Here is an 18,289-nt window from a genome sequence, read left to right on the forward strand (position 1 = left end):
GTGCTAAGTGTCACTCCATCTCCCAAGTACCCTCCATGGAGGAAACAGCTGTGCTCGCCATTTGACAGGGAGGGAAACTGAGGCACAGAGAAGCCAAGTCAAAAATGATGGGGCTTAAAGATACAGAAAGAATAAAGCAGGGCTTGAACTCATTTCTGTCTGACTCCAGCACAGACACTTTAATTTGCTAAGATATGTGCCTAGAGGATGGATAATAATAGCAAGGCCCCTGAATCCAGGGCTTGCTGTGTACTAGATACCATGTTCCCTGCATTAGTAATGCTCTCATCTTCAAACGCCCCTAGGAAATGGGCACTATTATTACCATTTTACAGATGAACAAACTGAGGCCCAGAGAGGGGAAGTGCCTTGGCCAAGGTCACACAGGTGGTGAGTAGCCATGTGCCCACTTCCAGCTTTCCAGGGAAGAAGGGAAGAATAATTTTGGATTCCGGAGAGTCCACCGAAAGGGACAATCTCCACTACACCGACCAAGACCTAGACGTTGCCTCCCTAAAATCTGGTGGGGTGGCAACTGTCTGGATATTTTGAGAAGGGGGACATTCGCCTCCTCCAAATTCCCCCCTTTCTTAGTCTTAGAATCAGGCCTGGGGTCCCAGAGGGTGGAGAAGATGAATCTAATGTCTCCCACCCCCTTAAATTTCATATTTACAATCTGGCAGTGTTCTAGAACATGGCTCTGGAATCAGACAGTGTTCAGTGTGCCAGGTAGTTATTGCCACAATAATGCTGCATGAGAAACCACCCCCAAACTCAGTGTCTTAAAACACTAAGCATATATTTCGCCTCAAGTCTGAAGTCAGTGACTTGGGCTGGGCTCATCTGAGCTGATGCACAAGTTGGGATGGGAAGGGGGATGTTGGTTGTCTTGGCTGGTCTTGGCTGTGATGAGGGCCTCGGACATGGACTAGCCGAGCAGTGTTGTTCTCATGGCCACAGGTCAAGCACAAGCAAAAACATGCAAGGTTTCCTGAGTCCTGGGCTCAGAGCTCACCAGCATTTCCATCTAATTCTGTTGGCCAAAGCCGGTCTCTGGCCAAACCCAGAGTCAGGGGATAGGGCATGTCCCCCTATTCTCCCTCTTCTGCTCCTCTCCTCTCCAGAGCAGAACACCGAAGAGTTACATGGCAAAGGGTGTGGCCAAAAGGACGAAGAATTGAGGCTGCTAATGAAGTTATTTGAAGTTATTTGATCACAGTGCCTACATTTGAATCCTGGCTACTCACTAGCTGTGTGACTTTGGGCAAGTGAATTAACCTCTCTGTGCCTCAGTTTCCTCCTCTGTAAAATAGGCTTAAGAATACTTTTTTTTTCTTTAGGGAATTAAATAAGATTGTGCATATACTTGTAGTTGCCGAGGGGGAGGGGGAGGGAGTGGGATGGACTGGAAATCTGGGGTTAATAGATGCAAACTATTGCATTTGGAGTGGAATGAGATCCTGCCATACAGCCCTGGGAACTCTGTCTAGTCACTTATGATGGAGCATGATGGAGGATAATGTGAGAAAAAGAATGTGTATATGTATGTGTAACTGGGTCACCTTGCAGTACAATAGAAAATTGACAGAACACTGTAAACCAGCTATAATGGAAAAAATAAAAATCATTTAAAAAAAAGATTGTGCATATAAGTACTGAGCACAGTGCACATGCTCAATAAATGTTAATTATTGTTCTTACTGCATTATAGAGTTCTATTGATAACAAGGTTATCATTCTAACAGTAATAACAGTGACAGGAGTTCCCATTGTGGCTCAGCAGGTTAGGAACCCAACTAGTATCCATGAGGACGCAGGTTCGATCCCTGGCCTCACTCAGTGGTTTAAGGATCCGGCGTTGCCGTGAGCTGTGGCATAGGTCACAGATGCGGCTCGGATCCTGCGTTGCTGTGGCTCTGGGGTAGGCCAGTGGCTACAGCTCCAATTAGACCCCTAGCCTGAGAACCTCCATATGCCATGGGTGTGGCCCTGAAAAACAAAAACAAAACAGAAATAATAATAACAGTGACAGTTTTCCCAGCCCCTATCCTGTGCCAGGTGATAAGCTGGGTGCTTAACCTCAGCCTATTATTATTGTCATTATTATCAGGTCCTTCTGAAGACAGAAACTGAAGGTGAGAGAAGGGACAGGACTCACAGCCAGTCACTGTTAGAAGTGGAATCTGTGAACTCAGGCCCTGTTTCTAGCCCTAACCTGCCTCTCTCCATCCCCAGGCCTCACCTTCCCCGATGGCGCAGGTACCAGGGGAAGTGGATAACATGGAGGGGCCTCCAGCCCCGAACAATAACAACCCTACAGCCCGCTGGGAGAGTCCCGATCGGGGCTGGGAGCGGGAGCAACCAGCAGCCTCCACCGTGGCTGCCTCGCTCTTTGAGTGCTCCCGGATCAAGGCCTTGGCAGGTACCTGGAGGTGGGCTGGGGTGGGAGGATGGGAAGGGAGGGTGCTGCCCGGGTGGCATCTGTGTACCTTGATCCCTGAGAACCTGATGGCCTAGAGGATGGGAGGAGGGTTATAGACCCTTAGAACTTGAATCTTTAGACCAGCATTGTCCGGTAGAACTTTCCAAGATGATGGAAAAATATTCTCTGTCTGTGATATCCAATATCCTAACCACTAATACTTGAGGCTGCGAATACTTGAAACGTGGCCAGTGCTACTTGAGGGACTGAATTTTTAATTTGATTTCATTTTAATTAATTTAAATTTAAATAGCCAGAAGTGGCTTGTAGCTGCTGTATGAAGCAGTGTCGCCGTAGAACCTTAGGAAGGTACAATTCCAGAAATGTGGGACTTTCGAAGCACGCTGCCTTAGAATCCCGAAATGCAGAAGCCTTGCATGTTCGGACCTGGGAATGTCATTCTCCAAGATTCTTCGAAGCCGAGACCTTTAGAAACGGAGACTCTTGTAACTAGAACTTTATAAGGTTCACAGACCTTAGGCATTTTAATCGTTGGCTCCTAGAATCTGAGAACTGCAGAAACCTGAACTCTAACGCACATAGGGCTTTGTAATCGTGCGCTTTCAGAATTTCAGTTTCAAAATGTAGATGCTGAGAACTTGGAGGTACGAAGACCACAGCTTCATGCTTTCCCCACTGAAACGCTCAGTCTCAGGACAACTGGAATGGTTGGTCCCCTGCTTTGATGTTTTCTTTTTTAGTTTTTATTTTATTTTATTTTTTGTCTTTTTAGGCCTGTACCCATGGCATATGGAAGTTCCCAGGCTAGGGGTTGAATCAAAGCTACAGCTGCTGGCCCAAGCCAGAGCCACAACAGTGCAGGATCCAAGCCGAGTCTTCGACCTACACCTCAGCTCACGGCAACACCAGATCCTTAACCCGCTGAGCAAGGCCAAGGGTCGAACCTGCAACCTCATGGTTCCTAGTCGGATTTGTTTCTGCTGCGCCACAATGGGAACTCCTAACTTTTTTTTTCCTATTTTGATGTTTTAAAACAATATAAACAAAGACCAGAGAACTGTATAGTTACATATAGAGCCTTAGGACCTTAGACTTATGGAACTGTAGGCCCTAAGCCTTAGGACTTTGTATTCATGAGGCTTAGAACCTCAGAAGTCTTTAATTATCAGCATTAAAGCTTTAGGAGCAACGAGACTTCAGAGACATGTAACTCCATAATCGTAAGCCTTTAAAACATTAGACTCTGGAGTTCTGGTCATGGCTCAGTGGAAAGGACTAGCATCCATGAGGATGTGAGTTCAATCCCTGGCCTCGCTCCGTGGGTTAAGGATCAGGCATTGCTGTGAGCTGTGCTATAGGTCACAGACGTGGCTTGGATCCCATGTTGCTGTGGCTGGAGTGTAGACCAGCAGCTGCAGCTCCAATTCGACCCCTAGCCTGGGAAATTCCATATGCCCTAAAAAAAAAAACAAAAAACCAAACCAAACAAACAAAAAAACCCATTAGACCCCAGCACGTTGACCCTTGGGATATTAGTATCTCAGAAACATGGGGTGCTATACACATAAAATGTGTATTGTCAGAGTTATGAAATCTTAAAATCCAGAGGTCAGAATCACTTCCCTCAGAATCTCAGAATTTGGTGACTCTGCATTTGACAGTCATGTGCTTTTTAATACTAAGGTTCCCAGAACTTTATAAGATGATGAGCAGGTTGGTGAACTCAAGTGCCTCCTGGAAAGCAAGGTGACACACATGTGGGCGGCCCGGGGGCTGCGGTCAACTGGTGAACAGCATCCTGGTCGCCAGCTCTAGTCTTGGGGAAATGTAGGCCCAGAGCTGCTAGCTCTGATGTTTACCTGCAATTTCCCAATTAAAAAAAAATTACTTGAGTTTTTTTTCTTGGCTCAATGGGTGACGAATCCAGAGTCATCACTGCTGGGTCTTTGGTCACCACTGTGGTGCAGGTTCTATCTCTGGTCTGGGAATTTCTGCGTGCCACAGAAATGGCCAACAGACAAACAAACTAAAACAAAACAAGCAAAAACCCCCACAAACCAAATCTATGTGTCAGCCGCAATATCTGAACCAGATTCAGCCCATGGATTGCTAGCTTCCTCTGGTTTAGACACCTGGAGTGATGTAAACATCCAACAAACTTTTGTTTGTTTGTATTTATGGGTGTTTTTGTTTTTGTTTTGGCCACACCAGTGGCATGCAGAAATTCCTGGGGCCTCTTAGAATTAAAAACTTGGGAGCATATCAACTGAGGATTCTTGAATTTGTATTATTTCATCCACAAAATATTTAGTCAGTGCCTGCTCTGTGCTTAGCCTGTATCGGACAATATAAGGGACATAGTGGTGACTGAGGCAGCCCTGGTCCTGCTCCTCCAGGGCTCCCAGTTCAGTGGGAAAGTTAGATCCAGCCAGACAGTGAGGACCCACAGGGATCAGGACGGGGCTGGGAGGGGCACAGGGCAGAGGCCAGGTGTGGGAGCCCAGGGGCTATGGGAACCCAGAGGAGGGGCCTAATCCCGTCTAAAGAATCAGAGTAACCCCTGGAGGAGGAGGTGGCTAAGCTGGGCCCTCAGAGACCAGCAGGAGTGAAGCCGGGGGAAGAGAGTGGAACAGTGTTCCAGAGAGAGGGAACAGCATAGGCAAGACCTCCAGAAGTTGGGAGTGGCTGGAGCGAGGTGGTGAGTAAGTGATGATGGGAGAGGAGCCAGTGGAATCCAGATCTTGAAGGGCCTTGTAGGACATTCCAGAGAGTGTTGAGGGCACAGGGCAGCTTTGGTGAGATTTTAAACAGAGGCGGGATGTGCTAACCTGAGGATCAAGGACTCTTCATCTCTCAGAACCACTGGTTCTGCGTACACCAGCCCCAGATACCTCAGATAGCATCTAGTCCACTGAAATCCCTTGGAGAAAAAAGCATTTCTCAAAACTTCCCTGTGTCTACTTAAATTATTAGAACTATGGTTTTCCTTTTTCCTTTTGGCCGAGCCCATGGCATGAGGAAGTTCCTGGGTCAGGGATCGAACCTGTGCCATAGCAGCAACCTGAGCCACAGCAGTGATGATGCTGGACTCTTGACCCCTGAGCCACCAGGAAACTCCTATGGTTTCCCTAAGTGCACACAAACACACAATTCTATTCATATCTCTTATGCCTGCAGTTCTCTCCCTCTAAACACATTATATTGGACTCCAGACCCAAACCACAAAAGCAGCGACTTCAGCTTAATAGTAACTTCAGGATGCTGCTATCCTGCTGCTCAAAATGCTAATATGACTAGATCTCTAGGGTACATTTTCTTTTGCATCCTTTATGCTGGCTTCTCTCATGGTTTTATCTATTCAGGCTAAACCCAAACCTTTGAGCAGAGTCTTCTGTAACTTATTTTTGCATGAAGATTTTATTTTGTTTTGTTTGATTTTTAAGGCTGAACCCAAGGCATATGGAAGTTCCCAGACTAGGAGTTGAATTGGGGCTGCAGGTGCTGATCTACACCACAGCCACAGCAATGCCAGATCTGAGCCACATCTGTGACCTACAGGCTGTGAATCCTACTTGGTTTTATTACTGCTGAGCCATTGATGGGAACTTGTGCATGAAGCAGCATCATATTTGTCTTTCTCTGCCTGATTTACTTCACTTAATATGAGATTCTCTAGGTCCATCCACGTTGCTGCAGATGGCATTGTTTCCTTCTTTTTCATGGCTGAGTAATATTCCACCGTGTATGTATACACACATCTTATCATTCATGTGTTGATGGACACTTAGCTTGCTTCCATGTCTCGGCTCTTGTGAACAGTGTTTCTGTGAGCCTTGGGGGTACATGTATATTTTATTCCTTCTTTTTTTTTGGCCACGCCTGCGGCATATGGAAGTTCCTGGGCTTGGGATCAAATCTGCACCACAGCAGTGACAATGCCAGATCCTTAACTGCTAGGCAACCAGGAAACTCCACATATCTTTTAGAATTTTCTCCAGATGTATGCCCAGGAGTGGGATTGCTGGATTATATGGTGGTTCTGAATTTAGTTTTCTGAGGTACCTCCGTAATGTTTTCCATAGTGGTTGTATCAGTTTACATTTCCACCAACAGAGTAGGAAGGTGGCTTTTTCTCCACACCCTCTCCAGCATTTGTTATTTGTAGACCTTTTAAGGATGACCACTCTGACTGGTGTGAGATAGTACCTCATGGTAGTTTTGATTTACATTTCTCTAACAGTTAGTGATGTTGAACATCTTTCATGTGCCTGTTCGCCATTTGTGTATCTTTGGAGAATGTCTGTTTATGTATTCTGCTCATTTTTGATTGAGTCGTTGGCTTTTTTTTTGTCTTTTTTTTGTTGTTGTTGTTGCTATTTCTTGGGCTGCACCTGCGGCATATGGAGGTTCCCAGGCCAGGGGTCGAATCGGAGCTGTAGCTGCCGGCCTACGCCAGAGCCACAGCAACGCAGGATCCGAGCCATGTCTGCGACCTACACCACAGCTCACGGCAACGCCGGATCGTTAACCCACTGAGCAAGGGCAGGGATTGAACCCGCAACCTCATGGTTCCTAGTCGGATTCGTTAACCACTGTGCCACAACGGGAACTCCTGTTGGTTTTTTTTAATATTGAGCTATATGAGCTGTTTGTATACTCTGGAAATTAATCTCTTGTCGATCACATCATTTGCAAATATTTTCTCCCATTCTGTAGGTTGCCTTTTTGGTTTGGTTATGGTTTCCTTTACTGTGGAAAAGTGTTTATGTTTAGTTAGGTCCCATTCGTTTATTTCTGTTTTTATGTCCATCACTTTGGGAGACATCAAAAAAATATTGCTGCAATTTATGACAAAGAATTTTCTGCCAGAGTTCCCATCATGGCTCAGTGGAAATGAATCTGTCTAGTATCCATTAGGACTCGGGTTTGATCCCTGGCCTTGCTCAGTGGGTTCAGAATCTGGTGTTGCCATGAGCTGTGGTGTAAGTCTCAGACACGGCTCCGATCTGGTGTTGCTGTGGCTGTGGCATAGGCCAGCAGCTGGAGCTCTGATTGGACCCCAAGCCTGGGGAACTTCTATATGCCCCAGGTATGGCCCTAAAAATCCAAAAAAAAAAAAAGATGTTCTACCTATGTTTCCTCTAGAAGTTTTTTATACTATCTGGTCTTATTTTATTCATTTATTTATTTTTTGCTTTTTAGGGCCACACGACATGGGCTTATTTCTGGGCTTTCCATCCTGTTCCATTAATCTGTGTGTCTCTTTTTGTACTAGTACCATGCAGTTTTAATTACGGTGGCTTTGTAGTATGGACTGAAGTCAGTACTGGTCCTTTGTCAGATATATGGGTTGTGACTATTTTCTCCCACTATATGGCTTGCTTTTTCATTCTCTTAATGTTGTCTTTTTCCTCCCCCATCCTTGCTGGCCGCATCTGTGGCATATGGACATCTCAGGCCAGGGATTGACTCCAAGCTGCAGCTGCAACCTGCATGTAGTCAGATTCTTTTTTTTTTTTTTTGTCTTTTTGCCATTTCTTGGGCTGCTCCTGCAGCATATGGAGGTTCCCAGGCTAGGGGTCGAATTGGAGCTGTAGCTGCCAGCCTACGCCAGAGCCACAGCAACGCAGGATCTGAGCCACGTCTGCGACCTACACCACAGCTCATGGCAACGCCGGAACCTTAACCCACTGAGCAAGGGCAGGGACCGAACCCGCAACCTCATGGTTCCTAGTCAGATTCGTCAACCACTGCGCCACGACGGGAACTCCTGTAGTTAGATTCTTAACCCACTGTGCCATAGCGGGAAGTCCTTAATATGGCCTTTTGATGAACAGTATTTCTTAATTTAAATTCACCTGATTTGATAATTATTTAATCATTATTTCCCATATGGCTAACATTTTTCTTCTTGGGTAAGTAATCTGCCTACTCCAAGGTCATGGAGATGGGATGGTCTTTGATGTTTTCATCTAAAAGCCTTTTTGCATTCCTTTCACATTTAGATTTATAACCTGAATGGTATTTATTATATTTATTACTGTATACAGCGTGGGTCAATGTTCTCTTTTCTCCCTACATGGATATTCAGTTGACTCAACTCCATTTATTTTATTTTATTTTATTTATTTATTTTTGTCTTTTTGCCTTTTCTAGGGCCGCTCCCCAGGCATATGGAGCTTCCCAGGCTAGGGGTCTAATCAGAGCTGTAGCTGCCAGCCTACGCCAGAGCCACAGCAACATGGGATCCGAGCCGCATCTGCGACCTACACCACAGCTCACGGCAACGCCGGATCCTTAACCCACTGAGCAAGGCCAGGGATCGAACCTGCAACCTCATGGTTCCTACTCAGATTCATTAACCACTGCGCCACGACGGGAACTCCTCAACTCCATTTATTGACAAGACTTCCCTTTCCCTGCTGAACTGCAATTTTACTTTGTCATGCATCTGGGAGGCTGATATGTGTGGGTTCGTGTTTGTGTGTATTGTTTTATCATATTCTCAACTGCATGTTCACATTATTCTCTCATTCAGCCCTACACTTTAGCGCCTCAAGACTCATCCATGTGGCTCTGTGTGTCTCTACCCTGCTGCCTAAGAAAAAACAATGGTCTTATTTATTTATTTATTTAAAATGTTTTCTGGCTGCCCCACAGCATATGGAGTTCCCAGGTCAGGGGTCAGATCCAAGCTGCAGTTGCGACCTGTGCGGCAGCTGAGTCAGCTGTGTCAGATGCCTCCAATCCCACTGCGCCAGAGTGGGAACTCCTACCCTGTTGCCCTGTTGCTTGTCGCTGCCGCCTGGGATCAGTGGTGTGCACTTGCCATATTCCACTTCCCAGTGACGGATGACCAGCCTGTGGGCAAGACCCAGCCTGCCCCTGCCCCCTCCCCCCCCCTGCCACCAGTAGCACTGCCCTGAACGTCATCACGCATGCGCCTTCTAAACCCGCGTGAGGAACGTTCAAAGGACACATTCATAGCGAACGAGCGGCCAGGTCGTGGCAGGGATGCACTTGTTCAGTTTGACTCAGACTGCCTTCCGAATGGCAGTCTCGCCAGCAGGCCTGAGGGTGCTGGATTCGCCACATTTCTACCAGTACTTAGCATCTCTGGCTTCCTAACTTTTCCCAGACCCATAGCCAAACATGGCTTACCTCTTAAGTCTCTCTTTATCCTTTCTCCTTAACCAGTAGTGGATGAAGAAGTCGTTATTCCCTGCTCTAGGAAAATGTCAATACACTGAAGAAACGAAAAAATTCAAGTCTTTATTTAAAATGTATTTATTTATTTATTATGTCTTTTTAGACATGCCTGTGGCATATGGAGGTTCCCAGGTTAGGGGTCGAAATTGAGCTGCAGCCGCTGGCCTACACCACAGCCACAGCAATGCCAGATCCAAGCCACGTCTGCGACCTACACCACAGATCATGGCAGTGCCAGATCCTTAACCCACCGAGTGAGGCCAGGGATTGAACCTGCATCCTCATGGATACTAGTTGGGTTCTTAATCTGCTGAGCTACAATGGGAACACCAAAATTCAAGTCTTATTCTCAGGAAATGCACTTCACTTGTGATTGGTGAGGACCACAGCAGCAAAGAAGAGATAAATGGTAAAATAATATGCACACAATGGCAGAGGTAGGACAGTTGTCATTTGGCTTGGAGTCTTGACAACCCCAAGGTCTGTGTACCTGCTAGAGTTCCACGAGGAAGCAGATGGCCTCCTCAGAGAGGTAGCATAGAGGAGAGTTTAGTGAAGGGACTGTGTACAGAGGTGTGGGCAGGCCTAGGAGAGCCTATGGGGCCAGAGGAGACCCCCGAGGGGCGGGGAGTGGTGGAATCGGGGAGAGGCCGCCCCAGCAGGAGTGGAGGATGTAGAGATAACACCAGGCCCTGGCGGAAGCTGGTCAGGCAAGAGGGGGATTAATTCCTCAGCCCTTTTCTCTTGCCTTTCCCGATAGCCAAACCCAACCAAACGTCTGAGGCCTTTGGGGGCCAGGAAGCCCATTCGTATAAACCACATGGGCCAGCCTCCCAGTGGGCCCTCCCTGGGCCCAGAGCAGGTGCAGAAGAGGGCAGGTGGCTCCAGGGGGCCCCGTGGAAGATACTCAGCAAGTATCACCCACACTCACCAACACAGTAAACAGTGTTGGCTTGGGTCAGAAGGGGCCCTCTGGGACATATTTGATTTCAGCCCACCTGTGTTTCATCATCAAAACATAAATCAGGGGATGGAGTTCCCGTCGTGGCTCAGTAGTTAACGAATTCGACTAGGAACCATGAGGTTGCGAGTTCGATCCCTTGCTCGGTGGGATCCGGCATTGCCCTGAGCTGTGGTGTAAGTCGCAGACTCAGCTCGAATCCCGCATTGCTGTGGCTCTAGTGTAGGCCAGCGTCTACAGCTCCATTTAGACCCCTAGCCTGGGAACCTCCATATGCTGTGAGCGCAGCCCTAGAAAAGGCAAAAAGACAAAAAATAAAAAATAAAAAAATAAAAATAAATCAGGGGAGTTCCTGTCATGGCTCAGTGGCAACAAACCTGACTAATATCCATGTGGACTCGGGTTCAATCTCTGGCCTCGTTCAGTGGGTTAAGGATCTGGCGTTGCCGTGAGGTGTGGTGTGGGTTGCGGACATGGCTCAGATCCAGTATTGCTGTGGCTGTGATGTAGGCTGGCAGCTGTAGCTCTGATTTGACCCCTGGCCTGGGAACCTCCACATGCCATGCATGGGGCCATTAAAAAGACAAAAAACCCAAAAACAAACCATAAATCAGGAGTTCCTATTGTGGCTCAGCAGGTTAAGAACCCAACTAGAATCCTTGATCATCGTATCCAAACGGCACAAAACCCACCTTTCAACAAACAAGATATGCATGCCATTTGGACTTGCTCTTTGTTTCTGTCTATTCACTTCCAAATTAGAGGCAAACATACAAGATCCAACTTGAAGCACAAAAACTGACAGGTCAGTCAGTGTATGTTTTCCAGCAGTATTTGTATTTTGTTTTGTTTTTTTCGGGCCATGCCTGTGGCACATGGAAATTCTGTGGCCAGGGATCAATTTTGTACCACAGTAGCGACTTGAGCCACTTCAGTGATAACGCCACACCGTGCCACAAGGGAACTCCATAGCAATGTGTATTTTCTACTGCCAGAGTCAAATGCAGTAGTTGATAATGTTACCAATGGTAAATTTTAGGGAAAAAGTTATAGGGAAATTTCAAATGGTTAAAAATGGAAACAAACTGGCAATATAAATCAGGGTTTCTATACTCGTGGGAAACTTAAAAACTGTGATTGCTAAATTTTTTACTTATGAAATGTAAGCAGTATCTGTACTGGTTAAGTGGTTATAACAAAGCGACCCCACGATACGGTGCCTAAAGGAGATAGAAGCTTATTTCTCCCTCCTGATAGTCCCTATATGAGCAGCCTCATTGGCAAGGAGGCTCTGCTCCAGGCAGTCAGTGTGGGTTCCAAGTTCCTTCCGTCCAGTGCTCTTTGGACCTTGGTGCTGAAGCTTTGGGAGTCAGTGGAAGAGGGAGGAAGGCTAGTCAGCAATTCCCTTTTTTTTTTTTGGAGAAATTTTAACTTATGAAATAATTTTAGATGCATAGAAAGTTACAAATGTAGTACAGATGATTAAAAAGGCAGCCCGATTAAAAATGGGCAGGAGTTCCCGTTGTGGCTTATTTGGTCAAGAACCCAATGTAAGAGTTCCCGTGGTGGCTTAATGGTAACGAAACAGAATAGTATCCATAAGGACACAGGTTTGGTCCCTGGCCTTGCTCAGTGGGTTAAACATCTGGCATTGCCCCTGAGCTGCAGTGTCATTTGCAGACATGGCTCAGATCTGATGTTGCTGTGGCTGTGGCATAGGCCAGCAGCTATAGCTCTGATTTGACCCCTAGCCTGGGAACCTTCATATGCCGCCAGTGCAGCCCTAAAAAGACAGGAAAAAAACACCCAACATAGTATCCATGAGGATGCGAGTTCGATCTCTGGCCTGACTCAGTGGGGTAAGGATCTGGTGTTGCCCTGAGCTGTGGCATAGGTCAAAGATTTGGCTTGGATCTGGCATTGCCGTAGGCCAGCAGCTGCAGACACAATTCACCCCCTAGCCCAGGAACTTCCATATGCCATGGGTGCAGCTGTAAAAAGAAAAAAAAATGGACAAAGGATTTGCATAGATAATTTCACCAAAGAAGCAACGCAAATGGCCAATGAGCAAATGAAATCGTTTGTCATTAGGGAAACGCAAATCGAAACCATATTGAGACAGGCTGCTGAGTTTGCGCATTTTGGAAAATCAAAATCATGGCAGGTTCAGGAACGGAGGTCCGATTCCATTTCGCTGGTGTCCCCCCAAAAATTTAATTCTTATACTCTCACAGCGGGAATGAATTGTGTACTGGCCACGTATGGAGGCATTGCTCTGATAGTCTTATACTTTGAGTTAAAGGCCAAAAAACTGCAGCTGCGAAAGCAGCATAAATGGATTCTTTTTTTTTTTTTTTAATCTTTTTAGGGCTGCACCCATGGCATATGGATGTTCCCAGGCTAGGGGTCTAATCGGAGCTGCAGGTGCCAGCTTACGCAATGCATATCTGATTAGCATCTGCGACCTACACCACAGCTCATGGCTACGCCAGATCCTTAACCCACTGAGAGAGGCCAGGGATCAAACTCGTGTCTTCATGGATACTGGTTGGGTTCGTTACTGCTGAGCCATGACAGGAACTCCCATAAATGGATTCCAAACTGTGTACCTCATCTGTTAAGTTCCCATCCCTGGAGAAACTAATGTCACCTCATCATGTGATACTCATTTTGTGCAATCAATTATGAATCTGAAAAAAAAACACACACTTTGAGAAAACAACTGCCTCCCTGCTAGGTTGACCATAATAAACAACAAAAAAAGGGAAAAAACAAGTAACGGTGAAGATGTGAGGAAAGTGGCACCCTTGTACATGGCTGGTGGGAATGTAAAATGGTTCAGCCGCTTGGGAAGACAGTCTGGCAGTCCCTCAAAAGGGTAAACACAGAGTTACCAGATGACCCCGCCATTCTGCCCCCTGGGTTATACTCACAATAACTGAAAACGTGTCCACACAAAACCTCGTACCTGATTGTTCATTCCAGCATTGTGCCTAACCACCCCAAAGTGGAAACAACTCAAATGTCCATCAGCGGATGGATAGAGAGGTAAAATAATGCAGTACATCCTTGGAGTTCCCGTTGTGGCTCAGCAGGTTAAGAACCCAACTAGTATCCATGAGGATGCGGATTTGAACCCTGGCCTCAGAATCTGGTGTTGTTGGAAGTTGCAGTCTAGTTCCCAGATGCAGCTGGGATCTGGCGTGGCTGTGGCTGTGGCTGTGGCTGTGGGGTAGGCCGGCAGCTGCAGCTCCCATTGACCCCTAGCCTGGGAACTTCTATATGCCACAGGTGTGGCCTTAAAAAAAAAAAGTAGGAGTTCCTGTCGTGGCTCAGTGGTTAACGAATCCGACTAGGAACCATGAGGTTTCGGGTTCGACCCCTGGCCTTGCTCAGTGGGTTAAGGATCCGGCATTGCCGTGAGCTGTGGTGTAGGTCACAGACACAGCTCAGATTCCATGTCGCTGTGGCTGTGGCGTAGGCTGGCACCAACAGCTCTGATTAGACCCCTAGCCTGGGAAGCTCCATATGCCATGGGTGTGGCCCTAGAAAAGACAAAAAGACCAAAAAAAAAAAAAAGTAGTATATCCATACAATGGAATATTATTTGACTGTATAAAGGAATAAATAACATGACACATGTCACACGTGGATGAACCTTGAAAACGTTAGGCTGAGTGAAAGAAGCCAGACACAAAGGGCCACATACTACACAATTCCATTTATGTGAAGTTTCTAGAAAAGGTACATCTTCAGAGACAGAAAGTAGAGGAATGGTTGCTTGGAGTCAGGAGGAGGGGGAATGGGGTGTGACTGCTCATGGGTTCAGGGTTTCTCCTCGGGGTGGTAAGATGATCTGATATTAGATAGTGGTGATAGTTGCACAATTCTGTGAATATGCTAAAAACCACTGCACTTACCCCTTACAGGGGTGAATTTTATAGTAGGAGAATTACAGCTCATACTAAAACTGTTCTTTTTTTATGATTATTTTTTATGGCTGCACCCATGGCATATGGAAGTTTCCAGGCCAGGAATTGAATTTGAGACACAGCCGTGACCTATGCCACAGCTTCAGCAATGCCGTAACCTTTAACCCACTGCACAGGGCTGCGGATCAAACCTGTGCCTCTGCAGTGACCTAAGCTGCTGCAGTCTCATTCTTAACCCACTGTGTCAGAATAGAACTCCTAAAATTGTTACTTATAAAAAAAAAAAAAAAAGACAGGCATTCCCTTGTAATACAGCAGGTTAAGGATCCAGTGTTGTCACTGCTGTGGTGCAGGTGTTTTTGTTTTTTGTGTTTCGTGGGGTTTTTTTTTTGGCCTTTTTAGGGTGGCATATGGAAGGTTCCAGGCTAGGGGTCGAATCAGAGCTGTAGATGTTGGCCTACGCCTACACCACAGCTCTCAGCAACACCAGATCCTTAACCCACTGAGCAAGGCCAGGGATTGAACCCGCATCCTTATGGATACTAGTCAGATTCCTTTCTGCTGAGCCAGGACAAGAACTTCTGTGATTTGGGTTTGATCCCTGGCCTGGGAACTTCCACATGCCTCAGGTATGGCCGAAAAACAGAGATGGTAACAACAACAACAAAGGACTGTAAAAATGGTCCAAACAATTTCTTTGTCAGCAATCCAGGCGGAAGCTGGGCACATCCTCCCAGCCCGCTCCCATCCGACATCCTTCCTCTTCACTCCCCACAGCCTGTCAGTGGCCATCTTATTGCTTCATCTCAAACTAATTCTCCATTTGCCCTCTTCTCCCACCCCCTCAGCTCCTGCCGTGGTCCGGCCTCTTCCTCTCTCTCCTGGGCCCTTTCCCCTGTCTCCCCCTGGGCTCCAGGCTCCTGTTCTTGCCCTCTCTGATGCATCCTCCCCGCGGTAGCTAGAGAGGTTCCGGAGACCCAACTCTCATCCTCTCCTTCACCCTCCTTAACCCTCTGTGGCTCCCAAGTGCATCATCTGTGTCCCCACCAAACTGAGCTCTGCCAAGAAGAGCTCGGTCCATATTCAGCGCCTAGATAGGGCAGGGCACCTAGTGGGCGCTCATATATTTATTCAACGAGTGAACAGAACCGACTAGGGTAGGATGCTGGGAAAGTTTCCTGAGGGAGGAAGTGATGTCTCAGGAAAATTTTAAAGGACAGGGAGGCCGTCGCCAGGTGGGCAGTGGGGGGTGAGGGGAGGGCTCCCAGCTGGGGGTAGCCGCTGCCCAAAGAAAGCCCTGAGAGCTGCAGAGTGGGCCTGGGCCGGGTCTGGCTGGGCGGTGGAGGGCTGCGGTGAAGCTGGAAGGGGAGTTCCTGGAGCAGACTGGGGCTCATCCGGGCCTGTCCTGCAGATGAGCGGGAGGCCGTGCAGAAGAAAACCTTCACCAAGTGGGTGAACTCCCACCTCGCCCGAGTCGGCTGCCACATCGGGGACCTCTACGCTGACCTCAGGGACGGCTTTGTGCTCACGCGGCTCCTGGAAGTGCTGTCCGGGGAGCAGCTGGTGAGGGGGCCAGAAGGGCCCGGGGAGGGGCCGGCCCTGGGGTCCCGGGCTGGGCTATTATGGGGCCTGGAGCTGGGTGGATAAAAGGGCCCTCATTCGGGTGGGCAGGGCTATGGCACAGGGGTGCCACTTGGATGTGGGGAGCCTGGGGTGTGCGACTGGAGATGGAGGCGGGATTCTGACCTAGGGGAGGGCGGTGATTCGGGGCGGGACTCTGGGCTTGGGTGGGGCTCCGTTGGCAGGGGTGGGGCTATTGGAGAAGGGAGGAGCTTTGTCGGAAGGGACTGGCCTCCGTAGTGCAGTGGCAGCAGGCGTGGCTGTAAAACTGGGTGGAGCTCAGGGGGTCCATGCAGGAGGGCGCGGTTCTCATCAGGTGCGGGGCCCTTAGGCTGCGGGAGTCTGGGAGACAAACAGAACCTTTGTGTGGGCGTTGTACGAGTTGCAGTTGTGTTTCTGGGCTTGGATGGGGCTTCATGGCAAAGGAGGGGCTTCTGATGGAGCTAGAGATGGATTAAAGGATCAGAGCCTGGAGACCAGAAAGTCGTGAGGGCCATGACCAAAGAATAGGAACTAACGCCCTTGGAAGGAATAGAGCTATGAGCAAGGGGAAACTTAATCCAGTTTCTTGGGATAGACAAGATGGAAGATAATATAAGAAAGGGAATGTGATATAAGAAAAGGAGTGGTAACAACAACAACATAAGACGGTACAAATGCTCTTTACATATATAGAAAACCGGATCACTTTGCTGTACAGCAGAAATTGGCACAACATTGTAAATCTGCTATACTCCAATACAAATTTTTTAAACAAGTAAGGAGGGGAGGGGTTCCCTTGGTGGCTTAGCAGTTAGCGAACCCGACTAGCATCCATGAGGATGCGGGTTCTATCCCTGGCTCACTCAGTGGGTTACAGATCTGGTGTTGCCGTGGGCTGTGGTGTAGGTCGCAGATGCGGCTCGGATCTGGCATGTCTGTGGCTGTAGCTCCGATTCGACCCCTAGCCTGGGAACTTCCATATGCCGCAGGTGCGGCCCTAAAAAGCAGGAAGAAAAAAAAAAAAGTAAGGAGGAGAGTCCTGGGGTGGGGCAGAGCTTGATGGAAAAGGGCGTGGCGCTAAGCAGGGACCTGAAGAGAAGGAAGTGAGGGATGTGGCCATGGAACTAGTGGCAAAACATTGGTGGCCTGGGGCAGAGATCTGATGGAAGGGGTGGGAATCCGGCTACAGGCAGGGGGCGGGGCTTCATAATAAAAGGTGTGACTATCAGGTTGGAGGTGGAGCTTCAGGTGAAGGAGTGGGAACAGGAACTTGAATAAGCTGTGAAAATAACTTGGCTTGAAAGGATCTGGCTCTGAACTGGGCAGGGCTTCTTTAGAAGGACTGGGTCCTGGGTCTTTGATGAGACTGAAGGGGCGTGGCCTGTGCTTGGCTGTGCAGTTGGTGAGGGCGTAGTTATGCGGGTGGCCTTTTTATGGAAGGCGCGAGGTCGAGGGCGTGGTGCCCTAGGCCTGGCCCCAGATCTCCTGATGTCCCTGCCTCCCTAGCCAAGGCCCACACGCGGTCGCATGAGGATCCACTCGCTGGAAAATGTGGACAAGGCACTGCAGTTCCTGAAGGAGCAGCGCGTGCACCTGGAGAACGTGGGCTCGCACGACATCGTGGACGGGAACCACCGGCTGACCCTGGGGCTGGTCTGGACTATCATTCTGCGCTTCCAGGTGATCCCCACATGACCCCAGCCCCAGCTCAGCCCCCTTCCCGGGGTGGGGACTCAGGAGGGTGTCTCTCACCCACTCATTCATTCATTCCAAAAATATTCCTTTTTTTTTTTTTGTCTTTTCTAGGGCCGCACCCGCGGCACATGGAGGTTCCCAGGCTAGGGGTCAAATTGGAGCTGTAGCCGCCGGTCTACGCCAGAGCCACAGCATCTCGGGTCCGAGCCGCGTCTGCAACCTACACCACAGCTCACGGCAACGCCGGATGCTTAACCCACTGAGTGAGGCCAGGGATCGAACCCACAACCTCATGGTTCCTAGTCGAGTTCGTTAACCACTGCGGCATGATGGGAACTCCCTCCAAAAATATTCCTAATGTGCTCCAGGAACCCTGGTCCAGGTGGTGGGGACGAAAATGATTTTTAAAAATTCATTATCACCAACATCATTACAATCATCATTTAC

The 18,289-nt window shown here is 48.2% G+C and overlaps 1 protein-coding gene across 2 annotated transcripts in view; it reads left to right on the forward strand.

The window, feature by feature from the left end:
- SPTBN4 (spectrin beta, non-erythrocytic 4) overlaps positions 1-18,289 on the forward strand; it is an 81,241-nt gene that overhangs the window by 748 nt on the left and 62,204 nt on the right. For both annotated transcript variants that reach the window (XR_007136469.1, XM_047791836.1), the window contains exons 2-4: positions 2,236-2,422; positions 15,957-16,108; positions 17,654-17,827. Coding sequence is in view for 1 of the 2 variants with exons in the window: in XM_047791836.1 (XP_047647792.1) it covers positions 2,236-2,422; positions 15,957-16,108; positions 17,654-17,827 (513 nt within the window). In the remaining variant the exon portion in view is untranslated. The remainder of the gene's footprint in view (positions 1-2,235; positions 2,423-15,956; positions 16,109-17,653; positions 17,828-18,289) is intronic.

The sequence above is a fragment of the Phacochoerus africanus genome, chromosome 8 (assembly GCF_016906955.1).
Source record: "Phacochoerus africanus isolate WHEZ1 chromosome 8, ROS_Pafr_v1, whole genome shotgun sequence".
Lineage (NCBI taxonomy): Eukaryota > Metazoa > Chordata > Mammalia > Artiodactyla > Suidae > Phacochoerus > Phacochoerus africanus.